This window comes from Eptesicus fuscus, chromosome 6, assembly GCF_027574615.1.
Source record: "Eptesicus fuscus isolate TK198812 chromosome 6, DD_ASM_mEF_20220401, whole genome shotgun sequence".
In the NCBI taxonomy this organism is placed as follows: Eukaryota; Metazoa; Chordata; class Mammalia; order Chiroptera; family Vespertilionidae; genus Eptesicus; species Eptesicus fuscus.
The window spans coordinates 35,462,277-35,484,683 of record NC_072478.1 but is presented as its reverse complement, the minus strand read 5'-3'; the positions used below and the strand labels follow the sequence as shown (position 1 = coordinate 35,484,683).

General features: G+C 37.2%; 1 protein-coding gene across 1 annotated transcript in view; it reads right to left on the bottom strand.

Annotated features, from left to right (window-relative positions):
• Positions 1–2,248: 2,248 nt before the first annotated feature.
• HPGD (15-hydroxyprostaglandin dehydrogenase) overlaps positions 2,249–22,407 on the bottom strand; it is a 59,665-nt gene continuing 39,506 nt past the window's right edge. Inside the window, exon 7 of the mRNA XM_054717638.1 lies at positions 2,249–2,345. Coding sequence (XP_054573613.1) covers positions 2,264–2,345 — 82 coding nt within the window. The 3' untranslated portion in view covers positions 2,249–2,263. The remainder of the gene's footprint in view (positions 2,346–22,407) is intronic.

Genomic DNA, 22,407 nt, shown 5'->3' with positions numbered 1-22,407 from the left:
TCCCTCCCTCCCTCCCTCCCCCCCCCCCCCCCCCCCCCCCGACCTGGGGATCAAGCCTGCAACCCAGGCATGTGCCCTGACCTGGAATTGAACCGTGATTTCCTGGCTCAACCCCTGAGTCACACCCGCTGGGCTGGAGGACCTGTCTGTAAGCAGATGAAGGTTCTCCCTGTATTGGCTTTTTTTTCAAGGACCAACAGTTCAAAATAGTCAATATGCCAGAGGGGTATATTTTGAGGTATCCATTCATAACATAATTATAAAGTTATGAATTTTGAGTATAAATGACCTCAGCTCTTCATATAATTTATTTAATTATAAGTTTATGTAATTTAATTTTTATAATGGCTGTGTTTACTGACTCAAAATTTGTAAAATTACCAGTTGCTTTTATAAGCTAATAGCCCAATCCAATATATTATAGGTCAAGTATACTTACTAGTAATATAGTTTCTTTTTAGAGATTTGTCATGAACCTATGTTATTAAGGGTCCTGAGAAGCAAAATCACATGTCTATCTTAGTTTTCTGATTGAACAATAAACTCATTTTTTTTTTTTTAGCATAATAGGTGCTAACAATTCTCAGAACTAGAATAACATGGCTTCATATATTTTAGGGACGCCATTGTCCAATTCATTGTCAAGAATCTAGACAATAGTAACATGTAGTAACAGTATAGGCAGAAAAATAATTTTCCCTCTACCTTCTGAGTAATAAAACACAATTAACAAGAGTAAACAGTTTATTAACTGTTTGTGTACATGGGAGATAACCAAGAAAAGATGAGTAACTTCTGAAGTGCTTATCTGCTTATCTCTATTCTGTAACTAGAAATAATAATTTACTATTTTCTATAATTTCCCTTTTTTTTAAAAAAAAAAAAAAAACTGCTTATAAAAGTAATTTATCCCTACTCCAAATCATATTCTACCTTTCAAATTTCTGCGTGAGCCACACTTTTTTCCCAAAGGGGAAGAAGACCCTCTGGCCCTACATGGCTTACTGGAAGATGAGAAGCCCAGTTGACCTCTAAGTGACTGGGCAAGGACAGAAAGCTGGTTTGTTCCACAGACAGAAAAAGTCATGCGGAACTAGCTTTAGAGTGAGATGATTTCTCCCTTTTCTGTGATATTTTCCTCCATGTCTAATGGTCTGATGCAATCTGTCCCCTCCATGGAAGGAAAGCTACTTGGCCATCTCTTTGAAAATGAAGAATCAAAGAATGTATTACAATTCCTGGAGAATTTGCCATTTACAAGGTGGCACCTTAACATTCCATTCTACCACTGTCATGCAAGAATAGAAGACTGGTCAAAAAATAAGTACTTGAATTACCATTATTATTTCAAAATCTAGGATATTTCATTGAATGCATGACTGTTAGTAAAGACTACTGAGTCCCATTAAAAAAAAAAAATAAGACAAACTGTCAAGGCAGGAGGTCCAGAAAACAATTGTAGCTAGATTCCGATAATAGGGGAGATGCACATGGCACCAAGGAGGACATAGATGATAAAATAAGCACATCCAAAAGAAACCCCACATCAAAGAAATTCTAATTCTGCCCTCCATCAAGTAATTGACCATGATCTTGCCCTTCCATTGGAAAAATATATTAACCAACTGAGTTTACACATTGGAAACAGGCAGCACAGGACAATAATCTTTGAGAGAAAAGGTACAAATAAGGTGAACTCAGCAATTACCTTTGTTTTCTGCCTGTAGACCCTTTCTGTATTGCTTCACATGAAGAGGAATCAAGCAGAGGAAGTGGTTTCAAAGAGTCCACTGAGGAGATAGATTCAGATTTAATGTAGGATGAGGGGCTTCAATTTATGTGGCAAAATAGCAGCGAGGAAGCAGAAAAAGAGCTACAGAAATTTGTGTGTACCGACTCTCTCGATTTTATTGTTGAATCCTAAGTTGTGCATTGATACAGTGAAACTCCATGAGGCCAGGCAAAGAACTCACACAGGACTGAGAATCTATCAGGTTTCAGAACTCACATCAGACTGAGAGTCTATTAAGTTCCAAATAGCTAGAGTGGAAAGGCCTCATTAAGAATATCAGTAAAAAAGAAAGAAGACGTAAATTGATGACATGAGGAATAACAGAGGCACCATCACTCTAGATCCTTTCAACATTTAAAGAATAATAAAATAATACACTGTGGTGTCAATACATTTGATAATTTTAATTAAATGGACACATTCCTTGAATGATACAAATTACCAAAATGGACACAAGATGAAGTAGAAAATCTAAATAGTAGTCTTTGAAGTTACCTCAGGCTGAGATGGTACTGTAGGTCTTTCCAATTCTTCCTTGCAGCAAAGTTGTTTTCTTAGCAAAGTTCAATGTAAAAGCCATAGCAATTTATGTGAAACAATAAAAAGAGAGGTATTTAGACATGAAGTCACCAAGGTAGAGAATGTGGAGCGAAAACAATACAAACAAAATATCCTCAGAAAGCCAGCCCTCATTGATGTGTCAAAATTATAAAAGTGAAGCTTATACGGGAGACTGAGGAATACCAGTTAAAGAGAATAAAAGGAAAACAGTGAGGTTGCTTGCAATCAAGTCATCAGGGAAGAATTCATTTAAGATTCAAGCAATAACTTACAAAATAAGGATAGAGAGGAGGCAGGTGAAAACAAGAATCTTAGGATAGGGAAAGGGGTTAGTTTTCAAAATGGAAGCAGAATATTTCTTTGTGACAAAATTGAAGGAGTGGGTCTGAGGAAATAAGGTAAACTTTTAGAAAACAAAGAAATGAAAGTTTACTGTTAATGGCTTAAATCTTTTTAATGATACAGTCCCTGGGTTTGGATGTAGAGGAAGGATTAGGAATTTGAGGACTGTGGAAATTATTTAAACTATCCTCAGGGGAAATAGTGAAGATAAAGATAATTTGAATGGGTCCAATCCTTGGTAGTGGGTATAAGAATGATGGAAACCCTGGGATTAATCCAAGATAGGGAATTCTCGCTGCTGGTATGACAAAATTTAAGGGTAACAGAGGACTCTAAGGGAATTTTTGGACATCAATGAAATGACTTACCATGAAGTCTAGGCTGGGACAATAAAAATGGCACCAAGGTATAAAAGGACATAAGAGGAGCTTAGAGGAGGTTCTCTGAGATGTCGTACCTGTGGGGTAAGTGTTCAGGTTTGTCTCTTGTGACTTAATGTGTGACTCAATCATATAATCTTATTATTTTTTTTTTACTACAAATAAATGTTCTTTACTTTAAAATATTCTGTTCCACACAAAAATATTAAATCATGCCTCAAACCTTCAAGAGAGGTAGCTAATTACAGTCAATAGCATCCCCACTCTCAGAGAGATATTCTTTATTACAAAAGTGAACTTTAAAAGTAATTTCTCTTAAAGGCAAAGCCCAATTTTTCCTTTAATGTCCCCAGTGAAGAGACCTACTGGTTGTTCAGTCACTATTCTTTTCTCTTCACCAAGGTAATTATGTGGCTATATCCATGTCATGTTTTTAATATTCTCCTAACAATCTATTAAGTTGAACCATATGAAACTGCCATTTTCATAGACCATAAATGGTTATATATGCAGTTTCATATGGTTTAACCTAATATTTCAAATTTCATTTCTCTAGCTTTGAAAATATTTGAATTAAACCCAGAGTCCGGTTGTCAGTGAGTGAAGAATTGCAGTTTGCATATGCCACAGGCTATTTTACACATTAAGCTCCTAATAATAGCACAATAACAGCACTGCTGACTGTGAAAGGAGGAAGCACCTCTAATTTCTAAAGACCACAAATACCCGGTCCATCCTCAGGTCTCTTCAGTTATGCTCATTGGGAGCCTATTCCCTCTCTTTTATTCCTGCTGTGCTTTTTTTTCCTTCTTAGCTCTGTTCTGCATGCAACTCTCCATTTAAATTTTCCTCATAAACGTCAATATTTTTAAAAATATATTTCAAAAATATCTTCATTTAAAAACATAAATTTTAAATGAATATATTTTTATTCATCTCAGAGAGGAAGAAAGAGGCCGAGAGAGAGAGAAACATCAATGCTGAGAGAGAATCATTGATCGGCTGCCTCCTGCACACCCTCTCCTGAGAAGCCAGCCTACCACCCGGGCATGTGCCCTGATGGGGACTGGAACAGTGACCTCCTGGTTCATAGGTTGACACTCAACTACTGGGCCACACCAGTCATGAAACAACTTCAATTTAATACTTGAAGCACCAAGTCAGTTTTCAAACTTAATGCAAATGTGTCAGTATTTCATTATTCAAGTAGATAAAAAAAAAATGTTATAGCCTCAGAGGCAGGCCCCAGTCTTTCATTGCTTCTTCTCAACGTTGACGTGACAAGAACTCTCTGCTGCCCAGGTTTGTGAATTGATGTGATGCTTAAATGACCAGTTGACTCCCCTGGGTGATAACAAGAGTAGAAAGACCATGGCCAGCACAGTTCTATAAGTCAACAGTCTAGTATGGTATGGCCAGATTCTTTTCTTAGGGTATCACAAGACTGAAATCAAAGTGTGGACTGGGCGGAATTGTCATCTGGAGGTTCTGGGGGGGCAAAAATCCACCTTCCAAGTTCATTTTTGTTGTTGGCAGAATTCAGTTTGTTGTGGTTATAGAACTGTGGTCGTTGATTCCTTGCTGGCTGAGAGTCAAGGTCTGCTCTGTGCATTTAGAGCCTGTTCACATTTCTTGACACATTACCCCTCCATCTTTAAGCCAGAAATGGAACATTTGAATTCCTTTCCTGCTACTGATCTCCGACTTTGTACACAACCTTTTTTTGTACATACAAAGCTGAATGAGGATTGTGAACCTGCTGAAAGCCTTATAAAAAATTACAAAGTCCTGAGCAAGTTGTTCAAAATTATCTGTGGCTCTGATTGCTTTATTACTGTGTAAATTTATAGCCTCAGTGCAGCTATTCCAAAGTAATGATGCTGAAGAATCTAAGAAAGAATAATCTAAATTGGTATCTTTTTTTAAAAAAAAGGTAATATATATTCTGTAGTTTGTGCATCACCCCTTGAGTAAGCTCAAATCCTTGGAAAAATAATACCCATATTTTCTTTTTATTTGTAACATATTTCTCTAAAGTCTATCACAGTAAGTTCTAGATGCATTATAAAAGAAATATTGCTCTTTTTTTTTTTTACAAACTCTCCCATCTATCTTGACTGTGTACTTATGACTCATGCTTCAGGCATTATTTATGCCAACTATGTCAAAGAGCATTTGGATTTCTTTTTGTTTATTTCTAATCTAATGTTGGCTTATGAATATGCAATTGCATTTCACCATTTCTGTTGTTTCTTTATCTGTTGTGGTTTTTTTTTTCTTTCCCAGAACAAAATGTTTTTACATTGAGTAAAAGTGCCAGGTTGAGGTAAGCTGCATTTTACTGATAATCTCATGAGTGCTTGATTAACACATACAAGTCCTGATAATGAAGATTTTAGTCAAAAGCATCAAACATAAAATTAATAGTTTACCAATTTAACAATATTTTATATTACTTGCTTCTGCATAGATTGATAAAACAAGAAATGCTAATTTTTTCACTTTCATTTTAGAAAAGGGATGAATTCCTAATTTTTAATTTAAATGTCCTATCATTAGATACCATTACAAATTTAACTTATATTACTGATATTTGTCTCTTTGATTAGCCATGTATATGATTCGATCTAGATATTGTGCAAACACCTCCCAAACTTGGCAATAAAGCAGTACTTTCCATACCCAGTATGTTAGCCAGGTCCCTGAATTAGCATTGTTTAGAGATATCTGTCCTCCTGAGACAACTCTGACTAAAATGAAACATTTTCTGGTGAGCAATTTTCCCAGCTTTAAGGCATCTGTACACTCTATTTGTTTAATTACAAAGAGTAATTCAAAGGACTTGGCAATAGGGAAATGACTGTAAAACATCAAAATCATGTGCTAAAACTTTCTTTTTAAAAAGGCCAGAGCCTGGCTGGTATGTCTCAGTGGCTGAGCACTGAACAAGGAACCAGAATGTTACAGTTCTATGAACCAGGAGGTCATGGTTTGATTCTCAGTCAGGGCACATGCCCGGGTTGTGGGCTCCATTCCCAGTGGAGGGTGTGCAGGAGGCAGCCAATCACTGATTCTCTCTCATCATTAATGTTTCCATCTCTCCCTCTCCCTTCCTCTCTGAAATCAATAAAAATATATTTTAAAAAATTAAAAAGCCACAGAAATGGCAGTATCTCTACAAGTGAGCACTTAGTATATCCCACCTGCCAAATATATAAATACTTATTTTATCCTTTTGAAAATGGAAGAATGTATAGGTTCAATAAATTTTTAAATATTCTTTGTTTTGTAATATTTCTAACCCAGCATTGGGGAGGGTTTTCTCTTCAGTTGAAGAACGTTCTTATGTCATCTCTCGATGGCCCATTGCTAGAGGACAAATCTCCTTTGGTATTTCCTGGATTTCTGTTCTGCTCCACTACCTGATGTTTGTCTCATTTCTCAGTCAGTCTCAGGGATGTGTGTGTAGGGAGGTGTGGGCAGTGAGGTGGGGATGAGATGAGGTAAGTAAAAGTTCCAGAAACAATCTCATTTTGCAAAATGTATGCAATTATCAAGTACATTAGGCTAAATATCTCAGAAATCTATGACAGGTTATAATTTCCTAAGAAGCAAGTTAACTGTAATTCATTAATTTTCTTAGGAAACAATAAAATATCTGTTGCTCAAGTTTTCATAGCCCCATTCCTTGGAAAACCATGCTTGCATTTTCTGGTTAAGAAATGAGAAACATGCCACTCCACTTAGTAAAGTCAGTGGTAACTGGAGATGTGGATATGTCCATCCCTGGGAATGGAGATGACCAGATATTGAGCAGAGGATGAGCTAAAATGACTTTCCAGCTTTTCTGAGTCAGGTCTCTATGGTCTAAATGTATTACTTTGAAATGCAAATTCCCAGAATGTCAAGCATACCCATATTCCATTACAAGTACAAAAACAAAATTGAAGGCCAACCACTGTTGAATTTTTTAATTGCTTGTCACTTCGATTGGTCCTGTATCCACACCCCCGCCCCCCCTTTCCTTCTCACTCCAATTGTTGAATAATCAAAAGCTGTCTCTGTGTAATGGGGAAAACAAACATATTTCAATAGGTAATTCAAACAAGGGGTTTTCCTATGTAGATAGGTACTCGATTGATCAGAAACCCTCTCTTCTTGCTGATGGCTCTGAATACTACCAGGTATTATTGATGTGTTGCTTCTTGCTAGTACAGCTGGTCTTCACTAGGATATGACATGAGCTCATATCCAGTCCGGTTGCTGTTGGGCCTGTTCTCTCACACAAAATTAAGGGGTAGGCTTACTAAAGATTCTATGTTCTGGCAAGCCTTGATGCTGAACTTGGCAGGAACATTAAAATGTCTTTATTAGAAGCCATGAATCAAGTTCCATCACAGAATTCATAACCTCCCAAATCTGGCTGCCTTCTTTTGTCAAACCTCACAGAAAGGTGTGGCTTAAAATAAAGTTTATTTTCAGGTACAAAGATTCAATGAGAATTATAAATCTTGTTTTATAGCATATGTGGGAAGTCTTCACTTAAATTAAAACAGCCAACCTGTGATTTAAAAGTCTGTCTTTGCCGGTTCCAGATACAATCCAGAGAATTAAGTAGCTTTTCTTTGCTAATGAAAAGAGTTGAGCTGTAAAGGAACTGTGATGGATTTTTGAAAAGCAGCGATATTTTCTTTGACTTGGATGAAAATCAGTTGGCTTTGGTTCTTTAAAGATGCACTTTGGAATAGTTATGGTGGGAAACTCTGTACTTCCTTAGAGCAAAGGATTGAAATTGCTCTTTCAAAGTTGCTTCCAAGTTCTAGAAATCTAGCCTGGGGGAGTCTAAAATCTCAGAGATCGACAAGACTTAACCTGTCATTCAGGGCCTGGGCCCAGCTATCAGGGAAAGCTATAGCAATGAGGGGGTTTTGTAAACATCGGTGAGAGAAAGTTGAGCATGTGTACAGACTCTCCTAAACCCGAGTCTTTTTTTTATAGCATGAACAGCAGCCTGGAGGCCCCTTACAAGTGAAAAGTGATATACAACAGACAAATTTGTAGAATGGGTCCTCAGAGAATCCCAAACACACCTTAGATCCTAGAAATGGTTGGGCTGGGGTTGGAGGGAGAAGAAGCTGTACAGGAGTGGAAAAGAGAGCATCAGTCCACAGAGATGAATAAAAGTAAGATAGTATCTTCAAGGAGTGTTTTGGTGTGTATTTTGATTCTGTACAAGTGACTAGAATAAAAATTCTGATTCAACTCTGAGAATCCTAGAATTGTCCAGATGAATAGGGTGTAATGACATTGTCTATGCATTTACGTTGTGGATATGAATGCTTTATAGACAGATTGCTTTGTGCAATGTAAAACTCTTCTGTTTTATTGTTTATGAAAATGTTGGTGAGGTGGAGATATTAGCTTTATATAAAAAAAATCCGTGTTTTGGATGTTGTATGTGATTATTCGGTAGAGAATAATTCTTTGTTAGAATAGAGAAGGAAAGTCACTTATGTTTCAGCTCCTATTACTGATCCTTTGAAACTTTGATAATTGAGCTGTGGATTTAGTGGTCCAAACCCTTAATGCATATTATGTCCCTTTAAGTCTCTTGTTACCCAGAAATGCATTCTTTCGGTTGTGTAAAAGCAGTTGACTGAAAACACGGAACCAGGTTAAATCCTATTACCTTCACAGTGTCATCTATCGCTCTTAATTGCTCAGAGGCATTACCCAGGGTGTAACCGTGTTATTTTGAGAGGATGAATTAGGAAGTGAAACACCTTAGCTAGGTATGATGGTACTTAACACGCCACCTGGCTCCTCTCACAGTCACAGTATGCTGTAAACACTCCTTGTTGATGAAGTCTTACAACACAAACTGGGCTGAGTGGCTGAGGAAGCAACACACCATTGTTTCCTCCGTGGTTGCCATCCATTGAGAACATTTTGGCTTGGAAGCTTCTCCTGCTCTTCCTATATATCTAAAGCCTCTGTCAAAAATTAAATAAAGTTTGAACAAACTTTCAAAGATCTGGGAGTGTTTTGATGAAACTCTGTTTTTGGGGGGGTGGGGATTGCTAGGCAGTTCCTCTCTGGCACAGACCGCTCTCCACAGAAATCCCCATAAATTAAACTTCTTTCCATGAGGTGGAGAGATGAGAAAAGAGCACCTCTGTTTTAGTTACTTCCATAGAATAACGCCCATTTGCTTTATATCCTAAGAAGTTGACAGGTTTGGACTCTGCTTCCAGATGTCCAGATGGCTTGATTAAAAGAAGGATAATACTACATGACATATTTTCTTTTTTCTGATCCAGAAAGAACCAGCTTCATGTCAAATCAATTGTAAGTTGTAAAGTTGAAGGAAACTATTATGTAAATAAAGAAGGCTGATAAAACAGAAGAAAACAGGGCAGGTAAAGGCACTCTGCCCAGAAAAAAAGAAAAAAGACATGTAATAAAAGTGACTTCTTTTAAACAAAGGCTGAAATGTTTATTTGATTTACCACAGTCTGAATTATATGGAGCTCTAGCCCCTGAGGTCATCTCAAATCCAATATAGTTGCAAACAGCTCGTGCTCTAGAGTCTTTGCTATAAAATACAACAAAAAGGCCATATTTAAAGTTTAAGCTATAAGAAAAAAGAAACAGCCTGAACTGGTTTGGCTCAGTGGATAGAGCGTCAGCCTTCGGACTCAAGGGTCCCAGGTTCGATTCCGGTCAAGGGCATGTACCTTGGTTGCAGGCACTTCCCCAGTAGGGGGTGTGCAGGAGGCAGCTGATGGATGTTTCTCTTTCATCGATGTTTCTAACTCTCTCTCCCTCTCCCTTCCTCTCTGTAAAAAATCAACTAAGACGTGCCTTTCCAGTGTAAAGTTTAGTATTTTTAAAACCTCTTGACTATATTTTAACAAAAGTATGTGTATATAGCTAGACTCAAAGGTAGCACCTCAGATAGGTCTTTCCTTAGGTAGTAATTATTGAAGAAAAAGCAAGGAGCTGATTTTAAAAATAAAAGTGAGCTCTACCACAAAGGAACAGAGATCACTCTCAGAGGGAAAGTAACCTTAATTGGTATGACCTCCTTCTTTATTTTGAGGCCTTTGGACTCTGTCATTGAAGTGGGTACCTTATGAATTGGCCAATATATAATCTAGTGGAGTAAACATTAAACATTAGTGGGAGGTTCAGGTTATAGTCTTAGCTCTGCCAGTGAGTCAGGTGCCTTTAAATATGACACAGGAGCATTAGGTAATCTATTAATAATAAAAACAAAAGCAATATGCTCAAATGCTTTGAAAGAAAGACATTTAAATTCAAGATATTATCATCAAAAATAAAATTCATTGCTATAGTCCTAAAATATTTTTTGTGGTTTTGTTTTTTTGTTAATCCTCACCCAAGGATATTGTTTACTTTTATTTTTTATTTATTTATTTATTTATTTATTTATTTATTTATTTTAGAGTGGAAGAGAGGGAAGAGAGAAAGAGAGAGAGAGAAACATCGATGTGAGAGAACTGGCCCTGACCAGGGTCAGGGATGGAACCTGCAACCCAGGTACCTGTCCTTGACCAGGAATCAAACCTATGACCCTTTGGTGCATAGATGACACTTAAACCACTGAGCAACACTGGCTAGGACAATCTTAAAATATTTCAGTGGGGCTTAATTTTCCAAATATTGAATGAATGTTTTGGCCCATTTCCTTGAAAATGTGTGGGAGAGGCAGAGAAGAAATAGAGGAGGTAGGTCCATGGGTCCAAAGTAGGAAAATGAAACATTAGTAGACAACTTATAAATCTAAAATAATATTATATATAATACTAGAGGCCCAGTGCCCAAAATTTGTGCACTAGTAGGGTCCCTAGTGGCTGGTGGTGGCTGGCTGGGTCTCCCTCCCTTCCTCTGGCTGGCTCCTCCCCTGGTCAAACTCCCGGAGGAACTCCTGGTAGAGGGTACAATTTGCATACTACACTTTTATTAAATAGGATATGTAACTCAACTGCAAGTTTTAAATTGCAAATGTAAAATATAAGAGAAATGCTGGTGAGTTATTATTCTTAGGATAATAATTATTCTTACCTAGGAAAGTAAGAATAATAAGTTATGGTAGATACTTTTGTTGAAAATATTGATTTTATAAAAATATAAATATATTCAGTATTTGGTTCACATAGAATCTGGTGGCTTCTGTAGTTTTGTTTTGGTTGTTTTTCCTCTTGAAAATATGCCAGTACACTTAAGGTTAGAAATCATATTGAGAATTTAATTTTTTAAGATTTTAACTAGACTCCAGGTGGTAAGCACATAATGGAATATACAGATGATGTATTATTAAGATGCACACCTGAAACTTATAAAATGTTATAAACCAATATTATCCCAATAAATTTAACTTAAAAAGACTTTTAGAAAATATAGCCATATTCTCAAGCTTTCATTTAGAGATGTAAAGATTCTATCTTTGAGGTAGAGATTTTCAGAGGAAATTAAAAAATAAGTTCCTGAATTTGCCTCATGCCATTTTTTTTCAAGAATTTTTTTTATAAGTACTTTACATATTTTCTGGAAATTGGATTCAGATTCTTTGGCTGTAAGAATCATGTATAATTATCAACTCATCATGAGGGCCATAGTGAGAATGATATGTAAGTGGACTTTCTGAATTTTAAGTTTTTGGCATCATACTTATAAATGTTTGATTATAAATTTGTAAACAAATTTAAATTGACCTTGCTTCTAAGCCTAGGATTCTCTGCTACACTCTATTTGATTTAGTAACTGCAGGTTCCTTTCTGGATTGTATTACTAATTTCTAGGGTGGGACTGGGTGTGTGGGATGGGGAGTAATGAGGAAAATTAAGACATTGTAGATCCTGTGGTTTGAGAAGCTTTGATATTCTACCCATCTTAGTCTACTTCTGCCAAAGCTCCATATAGAGAGAAGAACAGCTGCTGGCAAATGAGCTGGTGTGAAATTCATAAACCTAAAATAAACTGTAATTTTAAATATTTCCCGATAAAACAAAATAAAAGTGAAAGGTTAGAATATCAAAAAACGGGAAGTTTTGGCATTCATCCACTGGTAAACTGGTACTGGAGGGAAGGGGAAAAATTCCACTTTGCCTCCTCTGGTTCTTTGGCTGGCTAAATGATCAAATCAAGAGACATAGTCACACACACAAAAAAAATCAAAGTTAACTTTGTGCTCACGGGAGCACCACATGCAAGAGAGAGTCAGAGACCCCCACATACATGAGAGTTCTGAGGCAGAAAGGGAAAATGAGGTATATACTAGTAAACCATTCTGAGCTAGGGGTGAGCTAATGCACCTTGGCTTCAGAAGGTCATTGCAGGGAGAGCACATGTTCAGTAATTAGTAGTTTGCCCTGCCATACATGTAGGCCCAAAAGATTATCTCTGATAATCTCTTGTTATGGGCAAGGCTCCTCCTTCAAATTCTAGATATTGGGGGAGGGGCCAGGAGTTTCTTTTGAGCCTACAGGGTTTCAGTTGCCTTCAGCATAAAATAATCTACATCCCACTGAGGTACATCTTGGGCTGGCTTGTTGTGAACCCCACTGCACCATGAGGGATCTAAATGAGGCTTAAATGACTCTTTATCCCCTGAAAGCATACCATAACCAGATAGACAGAGCAAGATTTTGTTCTTCAAAACAATAGTACATGGCATTAGTTTTTCTAAAGATTACAATTTTACACACCAAAGAGTTTTCTTAGTATTATAAATTTTTATAAAATATTAACTCAATACCAAGCAGTCAAGTGGTAGTTTTACTCCTTAATAATATAATAATACCCCCCTCCCTCTCTTTCTCTCTCTCTCACTCTCTGTTAGAAGAAATCAAAGCATATTTTTAGGTTGTCTTTTTTTTTTTTTTTAAAGAAAAAAGTATTTTCCAAAGTGGTTTTATAAAGATTTTTCTTTCAAGAAACTCCATAAATATTTGGAAACCCCTCTCAAATCAAATAACCTTTTATTTGATGTGTTAGAGAAAAGGCAATTAAAGATGTAGCACATAGATAGCAGAATAGAAGGGGAAAAAACCCACAACTCCATTTCTTTTAGAAATGCAAAGTTTATTAAATAAGAACAGAACCAGCTTCAGTTCTATCTGGATGCAAACCTAGTGGTTAATCATTGCTTTCTCCCAGTGAAACAAGTAGAAATTTTTCTCAAAGCTAGGTCATTTTCAGTTTGGATGTAAAGTATAGCAGAGAAATCATGAAAATATCTTGTAAGGACAGACTACCAAGAAAGCATTGACTGGCAGGATTGGGGAAGGTGAGGTGGGTATGGAAAGGGACTAAGAAGGCAAATTGTAAGGCTTAATATGTGGCACCTATTTCATTTGTTTGTAGCAGGTTGCTGGCTTGAACCCTCTTCTAGTTCTACGGAATGTTCCTATTACTTTGCCAATTGTTGGTGTCAGGGTTCATACTCATATAAATAAGTAGCCCAAACATTAGGATATAATTTATTAACATTTCTACATAGACTGGCTCTGGAGTAAATTAAACTAAGTGAGGCTGATTTTTAAATAATGTTTATCACTTTTCTATTCTTTCCTCACCCCTAACCATCATTATGATCTGGTCTCCACTCAGACCTACTTTCTTCTGTAGATTATCATGGTCCAGAACTCTTTCTTTCTCCACCTAGTACAATTTGTGTTTGATTTCCTGAGGGTTATTTCTCTGCTGGAGCTTGCCCGATAAACTAATGCCTGCTGAGTTGTTTAATAATAAATGAGTGCTCTTACCTTGCCCATCTAAGATTATAATTTTGAATAGTAAGATCTTTCAAAGTCTTATCTTGTAAGCATGACTAATGTTGGCCATTTTATGCAATAGAGCAGCTTATTAGTAGAGAGAAAATTTTAGATGAAGCAACTGGACTTTCAAAGTTGGCATCATTAAAAAGCACTTGAATTGACGACTACATATTATACAATATAAGAAGAGTGTTTGGTCCTAATTAACTGCATTTTTTCCATCTGAAATTCTTGAGTTCACAAAATGCTACCGTGAATGGAAATAAACAGCAGTGCTCCACTTAACCTTCACTGTATCCTTGTGTTCATTTCCTGGGTAAGTCCACCTTTGTAGATGCTTCATATATTAGTTGGGCTATTTTTGGTTGCAAGTAACTAAACCTCAACTCAAATTAGCATAAGTAATAAATCAGATTTATTGGCTCACATATCTGAAAAGTCCTTGCATGTTTTGATTAAGATGATCTCCCAGTTTTCTATGATTCTCTTGGCTGTACCTTCCTCTAGTAGTCTGGCTTCATCCCCAGGTTGACTTGATCATGGTCATAAAATGGCTGCCAGTGGCAACAAGAGCAACATGTTACATGATTCATACCCAAGGGGAGAGAGATTGTCACTTTCTATAACCATTTAACGAAAGTCTTAAGATTTATTCTGATTAGACCAATCTCTGTGGCCAGAAAGAAACCAAATGCTGATAGATCTGGGCTTGTGTGAAAGCCCTAATGGACCAATTCTTTTGTTTTAAATAGGGAAAAAAATAATATAGCTTGGAACCTGGATGGAGTCAATCCATTCAAAATTCCTGGCTATTGCACAGGGGGTGAGGGGTGTTTGCAAAGGAAAAATCTAAGCGCAGTTAGTAAAAGTGAAATAAATTCTGAGCACATAACCAACTATTATTCACAAAGTTTCTCTATGTGGAGTCTATTCTTTCAATATTTGAAAAAAGTGTAGTAAAACATTGACACAGAGGTTTGTTTGCCAAACAGGAAAATTGTATGTGACTCGTATTTAGTTTGGCAAAGAAAGTCCCTTTCTAGTCTATAGTAACCAGATATTTACTCATTTCTTAGAATGAATATACATATCTAACCATGTGAGAGATTTTAAGTACTATATAATTCAATGGCACTTTTAGCCCCAAGACATGTGGAGGAGTTCTAAGAGACCACATACAATTAACTTATGAGGAAAATGACCAAGATGGTACCAGCCAAAGGTGTGAGTTCCACATGGTCTGGTGTAAGGTTTACAACTGAAGACAGGGCAGGTATGAATATCTAGTTTATGAAACTAGAATTCTGAGGAAAGAACCAATTTAGCACTTAAAGGGATAGCTAGGAATCAATTTTCTTGATCCTCATCTCTCTTTTTGGTTCTGTGGCTGCTATAGTTTCTAACAATCATTTATTTAAAAGAAAACCCCTTAGAAATTTTAATTTGGTGTCCTTATGATAGCTCCTATTTCATCTCAAAAGAAAAAGGGGTTTTCTTTTAAGTAAATGAAGGGAAAAGAAAGAATAAATCTATCTTCAAATTTCTTCACTTTCAGATCATCATGTTCAAATATTTAAGGACAATCCCATTGACAGAAAGTAGCAAATAATTACTTTTCTGCTAGGTATTGACATATGGGCCTGTGGCAGCCCTGTTCTGACACCCAACTCGATTTCTACCAGAGTCTCTCTATCCAAAAATATCTCCTTACCTTCCTCTGGTGCCTAGAATTTTTATCTGTGGGATCATTCCTGATTTGCATTTAAACCTTGTCTGGACAAGTTACTTTTTAGAATGCTTAATACAGCGTGCATAGAAAAACATGCTACTAATATGCAGGTTAAATCACCGTGTCAAGCTTGGAATGTGAAATGCTTGGCTCTTGCCCTTCCGGCCTTGGCTGCATGTCTTTTTCACCTACATGTGGTGAAAGGAGAAAGATGTGTAGCTCTGTTTGCTGCCCTAAGAGAGCAGGCATGGTGAGACATTGCTGTGGAGAAGACGGGGGTATGAGTGTATAAGAGTGGCCCTTAAGGAGAAGGACCAGCTGGGTAAGGAGTTGGGAAGACTACTACTATGAAATATTCCATTGTTTGGGCTGATAATTTAAATCTTTTCTGTTCATCAACTCACAGCAATGTAAATATTGCATCCCATGAGTTTTAATCCCTATGTATTAGAAATTTTTCAGAATTGTCTGCTCAGCACCCTTCATTCTCATGGGTACTATCAAGCCTGCTCTATAATTCCTTTCTCCTGTCACTGTCCTGTTCACAGAAGGACACCATAACTGACCTGGATCAACTGGAATCCTTGTAAGAGTTTTACAATGAAAGTAAATATCTGTCAGTATGTCAGGAATATGGGTACAAAGGTAAAAGTGTGGAAGCCATATGTGGCCGTGTATTTTACTCTGTGGATAGGACAAATCAGAATGTAGAAACTAGTGTGGTATTTAAATCAAACAAAGACATGAAAGAGATGCAAGCTCCAATAGATGTTACCTAAATCTAAAAGGAAACATTAAACAAATACAAAATACAGTTAAGTGGTGAAAACTGTCAAGTAAAATCTCTGGTGGCAGAATTCCATTTATTCAAATCAGATGGAAATATTAGAAAAAGAAATTGTCTTGAATCCTGTTGTCCGAGGCAGGAGCAGTATCAATCTGTATGTCTACAGTCCCACGTCTTTCATCCTGGCCCCAAATCATAGATCAAAAGTAATTTTAACACACTGAGATGTCAATACCAATTTTTCTTTGAATAACAAAATTGCCTTCCTGAAAAGATTTAAAATGAAATACAGCATCAAATCAATAATTTAGTATAACAAATCTTCACTTAACATAGATAGATTCTTGGAAATGACTACGTTAAGCAAAATGGTGTCAAATGAAACCAATTTTACCAGGCTAATAATATGAACAAAAGAAGTTCCTATGGCATATTTCTGCTACAAAATCATCACCAGTTTGTCCAGGACCAAACCAGAGAGAGTCGGACCTGCATTACCAACATTTGTCCACCATCCAGAACTGCAATGTCAGTGCTGACATGTACACATAAAGAACTGTTGGACATTGAAATTGGGTCTCAAAAGAACTGTTGGCCCAGAAAGAAACTCACTACAGACTGATTCATATGCCTGTCACCATAACCATTATTGCTTGTCTCATTTTAGATTTTTATGAGTGTATTTCTAATAGCACATGATCTCACTCATCTAGGGGAAATAATGAACAACATAGACTGATGAACAAGAACAGACCCAGAAACAAGGAGGCATGGATCAGACTGTCGGGCCTCAGAGGGAGGGTAGGGAATGGTGGGGGTAAAGGGGAGAGATCAACCAAAGGTCTTGTGTGCAAGCATATGAGTCTAACCAGTGGTTAAGGACAACAGGGGGGTGGGGGAATGTGTGGGGAGGGGTGTGGGATGGGAATGGGGGGATGAGGACAAATATGTGATACCTTAATCAATAAAGAAATTTAAAAAAAATCACCACCAGTCTTAGAAATAAAGACCCCATTTCAATATTAATCAGTAATGTGAGTTCTACATACATTTAAAGAAAGATCAATCAAAACAAGTAAGATTATTTTCCAGCCCCCTCATTTCATGTTTACAGGTGACCAGAGCCTTTCCCAGCAGCTCAGGGGACAAGACAAGCACTCTCCTTGGACAGCACGCCCTTTGATCTGAGGGCCACTCAGACCCACCGTACGCACTCAGACTAGGGCAATATAGACACACCAGTTCCCCTCACATGCATATCGTTGGGATGTGGGAGGAAATCAGAGTCCCGGGAGAAAATAGTCAAATAGAAGAGAAGAAACTGCAGTGCTGACACTTCTGGAGATCCTGGGTCCACTTGTTTCTGCCATTAGTCGCATTTCTGTCCCTTGAGTTCTGTAAGTCACCTTGGTGTCATAATTTCTTGCACTTGAAACCAAGAGCCTGAACTCATCTACGTTTTTCCTAGAATCTCTTCTGCAGAAATGTAATTTGTGAAATGCAAACTGGAGACAATGCCTTCTCTAGTCATAGTCATTCTAGAAGAGCCAGAGAAGCTTTCCAGCATGGGTATGAGGAGACTGAGTTTCATTCCTGAGCTGCCATCATTCCCCCCACACACACACACAGGTAGGTCAACTTCCCCATTTATTAAAACAAAGTGGATTTTCTATTTGACCCCTGCCTCATGTGGATATGGAGAAAATAAATAATGAACTTCGAACATTTTTGAAAATAATTCTAGTTCAAGGTTGCTGGAATTGCAGTTACATTTCAATAATCTCCCCAAAGCAGTTTACACTTCATTTATTTGTAGTATTGGGGTAATAATGGTGTCTGTCTTATAAGATTGTTACAAGATTTGGAAGGAAGTTCTTGCCTTGCTGTCCAGAACAGAGTAAGCCCTCAATAAATGTTATTGATGCTGCTGCTATAAAACTTTGTACGGGGCATCTAGAAAACCTGTGAATGGTCCCTCCTTTTCTCTGCTCATGGTCCATGTGACGCTGCTGATTCTGATTCCTAATTGTGTCCTGTCCATGTTTACCTCTTCATCTCCATTATTACTGCATTTATTGAGGCCTCCACCATCTCTCCTATGGAATTTTGGAACATTTCTCCACTGACTTATCCAGACTTTCAGGCCAGCCCTTACCTACTCCATTCTGAACCCACCCCAAGATTATATTCTCAAACACCATCCTGTTCATATTACTTCTTATCAATGTCCATGGAAGTTTCCCTATTGGCCAACAAAAGTGCAAACCTCTTATAAAGCTTCAGACAACTCCAACCCTAAGTTGTATAGTGAACTCTTAGGGAACTGATAATCATCATTTGTTGAGCTAATTATACATTTTTCCTCTCCCTGGAACACCTTCCCCCCAAATTCCTAAACATCTTTCAAGACTGGGCTCAAGTGTCTCCTTTTTTATGAAGCCTTTTCCTTCCTTAACCCTCCTCAAGCAGAGTTTCCATTATACTTTTCCCATCATCCTTACCCATAAATCTTTTACAATCTTTATAACATGGATTGATGACTTTTTCCCCCTGTACATAGTTGTTTCCCAAACATGATTGTGAGCCTCTTGAAGGCAGGCCTGTGACTATTTCATCATTAATTCTTTGGAGTCTAGTACTGTGCTTGGCACAAGATGGCTATTCAATATCTGCATGGGAAACCAAAGGTAGAACTATTGGTATCCTTAGAACTTATAATATTAAATGTAATTGAAATTTAAAACTAAATCAAATTTAAAACTTCACTCAGTAAATACCCTGCATAAGAGCTTCAAGAAAATTAAGTTTTCTCACAAAATTTCCTTCTATTGGGGGAAATGACTGTTTTAGATTCTAAGAGCACTAAATTAAAGTAAAACAAGTTTGTCTCCTTAGATAGTGGGGCAGGGAAGAATAAAAAAGTTTTTCATTACTTTCATTTTTAACATGCAGGTTAATACATCATTAAAATTTGATTTGTCCTACATAAGCTGAAATACAAGTGTTGATTGACTATATTTAAGTAAGGGGGAGTTTAAAGAAGGGCTAGTTTCCCCATTTCTTACTGTCTGTTTCCATGTTAAAGGGGAAGAACACCAATAGGGATAGATTCAGTGAAGCTCATGATTGAAAATGACTGTGGGGATGATTCAGCCTTTTCTCTCTACTACAAAATGCTCAAGTAGCCAAGAGGCGGTAATGAAAAGAGACACTAACATTTGCCTTAGAAACCTCAAAAAATGAGTAGCCTTTTAAAAAAGAAAGTTTTATGGGAGATTGCCTGGCTTTCTACTCATCAAGTTATGTTTTTGTGTTTGTCTATGTGTGCGAAGAGCTCTCCAAATAGAGTTATTCTGCTTAGTTTTTAAAGTTTTGAATATTTTACAGCAATGACAAGAAACAGAACTGTTTGGAGTTCAGCATTCCTCATTAGTCACTCACCACAACTTGTAATAAGATGAAAAAAGATAATGGAAAGCAGAGATCAATCACTGCTCTGTTGTATTGTGCATAAAATGATATTGAGAGACACAGAGCAACCCAGAAACCCAGCAACCTTGGGGCCTGATGTGTGATGTTTTAGAACACAAGTAAAAAGAACTGGCTGGAATTATGGCTGATACCCTCCCCTGCCACACACACACACACACACACACACACACACACACACACACACCCCAAAACAGTTCAAATCAACCAGCAAGTAATAAGTAAGCACTTACTATGCACCAATGAGCTATTGGCAACCTGGAAAGGCCTGCTGTTCTGTGTTAGGTACTATGATTATCATATGAAAAATGTATTCATTGTTCCATTGAGTCCAAATCAACAATGATTGCAAACATCTGTACGCATACAATTAAATTCAAAAAATGTATTCCTTATGCGTTTATACTAGGCTAAATATGAAAAACATATTTCCCTGAAATTCATCCAAGTTTCTTCCTACTATCTTTACCCTAAAAGGCCCATCACCCCCCTACCCCACCCCTAATATTAATTTTCTTCCATGTGCAGGATTTCTATCCTACCCATCCCCCTTGCACTTTTTCCTACTCTCTCCCCAGAAAATTTACAGATAAAGATAAAAGAGGGATAAAGTAAGAAAAATCTAGAGCTGGAATTTGGGGATCCTGTAATTTGATAAGGATTAGCCCAGATAAGGCGGGGCTGGTGAATTGTGGTTTAATTGTGTAAGGCATGGAATGATTGTCTGGAGGGCTGGACTTTGTGCCTTTGGAAATAGGAGGCAGAAGGTTTGGAGTTGGGGACTGACCCACTTAGAGGCATGTGTTAGATTACACCAACATAGTATTTAGGGTTAATTGACCAGGACAGACGCTGGGAGCTGGAGAGCAGTTATGATAAAAATCAAAATACATTAGCACATGTAAGATGTTGTGAGAACTTGACTTTGGAATGGATCAGAGAAAAAGTGCAAGGACGAATAAAAGATTTCAGGCAAGAAAGATGTAATTTTCTGACTCAATTTCATAAATAGCGGCATGTTTGCCTCCATAAAAGCATAGGTGTCTGCTTGTATCACTCCTGTACATTTACAAAATCCTTTGTAAATAAGATATAGGAAGAGAAGACAGAAAAAAAAAGAAAAATCTTATGATAACACTTTAAGGGCCATCAGATAGGGATGATAAAATTTACTTAAGAAAACTTATACTCCAAACATCCTCCTTACCAAGGAAATCTCCCCACACCCATTCCCATGGACAGGAAGAATGGCCCAGACCATTCATCAACTACCATATTGTAAGCTCTTTGACACAAAATCTAAATAAAATAAGCACTGGACTGATCCAAAATTGGGTGGCCTCTGTGACTCATTTAAAGATGTCCTTGCCAGAGGCTGAAAGTTCATACCTCGGTGGCTGTACAAGATGGGGTAGCAAGTGCAGAAGCAGCAAAGTAGGTCCACACAGTTCTGAAAAGCCGTCTACCAAATATCCCTGCTATTAAGTAAGTAGGAGAAACTGGATATTAACAAAGGTTAGAAAAAAGCAAAATAGTGAATGAAAACCATACTGGCCTTTTCTGATTATGGGAAAAATGACTATGAATGCTATTAACTTGATATAAGCTTAACCACAAGGACCATTATATAGTACTATAGAATAGAAACAAAATTAAAAGTAATTTAAAGCCCTTTGGTCCAACTTTCCACTTACACAGATATGCTGTGTACTGGTACAATATCCCCAATAGGTGGCTGTCAGCCTCAACCATTTCAATGATCAATGGATTTTCTGCTTCCAGGGCAAATGTAATGTCATTTAGAGTATCCTAATTCTGATGGTACCTCATACCATATTCCTTGTATCTCCAATTACTAATAATTCTATTCTCTGGAGAAAACTATGTCCATTCTGTCTTCTTTACAACAACTCCAGAATTTGAAGTTTTGTATACTTCTCCCATTGCACTTAAGACAAAACGTAAACTCAAATAGTTAAGCCCTCTTAAAATGTGATACTTAAACTCAAACATAATATTGCAGAAGTCATCTGATCAATACAAAGAAGAGTGGAAATATTAACATCTGGTTTGGGGGAGTGTGTATATATATATATATGTTTTTATTGATTTCAGAGAGGAAGGGAGAGAGAAATAAAAACATCAATGATAAGAGAGAATCATTAATCAGCTGCCTCCTGCATGCCCCCCACTGGGGATCAAGCCTACAACCCTGGCATATATCCTAACTGGGAATCAAATTGTGACCTCCTGGTTCATAGGTCAACACTCAACCTCTAAGCCACACCAGTCAGGCAGGGAACTTATATTTTTTAAGGCAGCTTAGGATGCTTTAGCCTTTTAACAGATATTTCATTTATTCATTCATTCACTCACTCATTCATTTAACAATTCATTCATTCATTTACTCATTCATTTTATTTCATGCACACCATGTTCTATGAATTGAAACAGATGAAGTCTTTGTTTCTATAGAGCTTATGTTGTGACAGAGTAGAAAAACCATGTGACGTTAAAAAAAAATA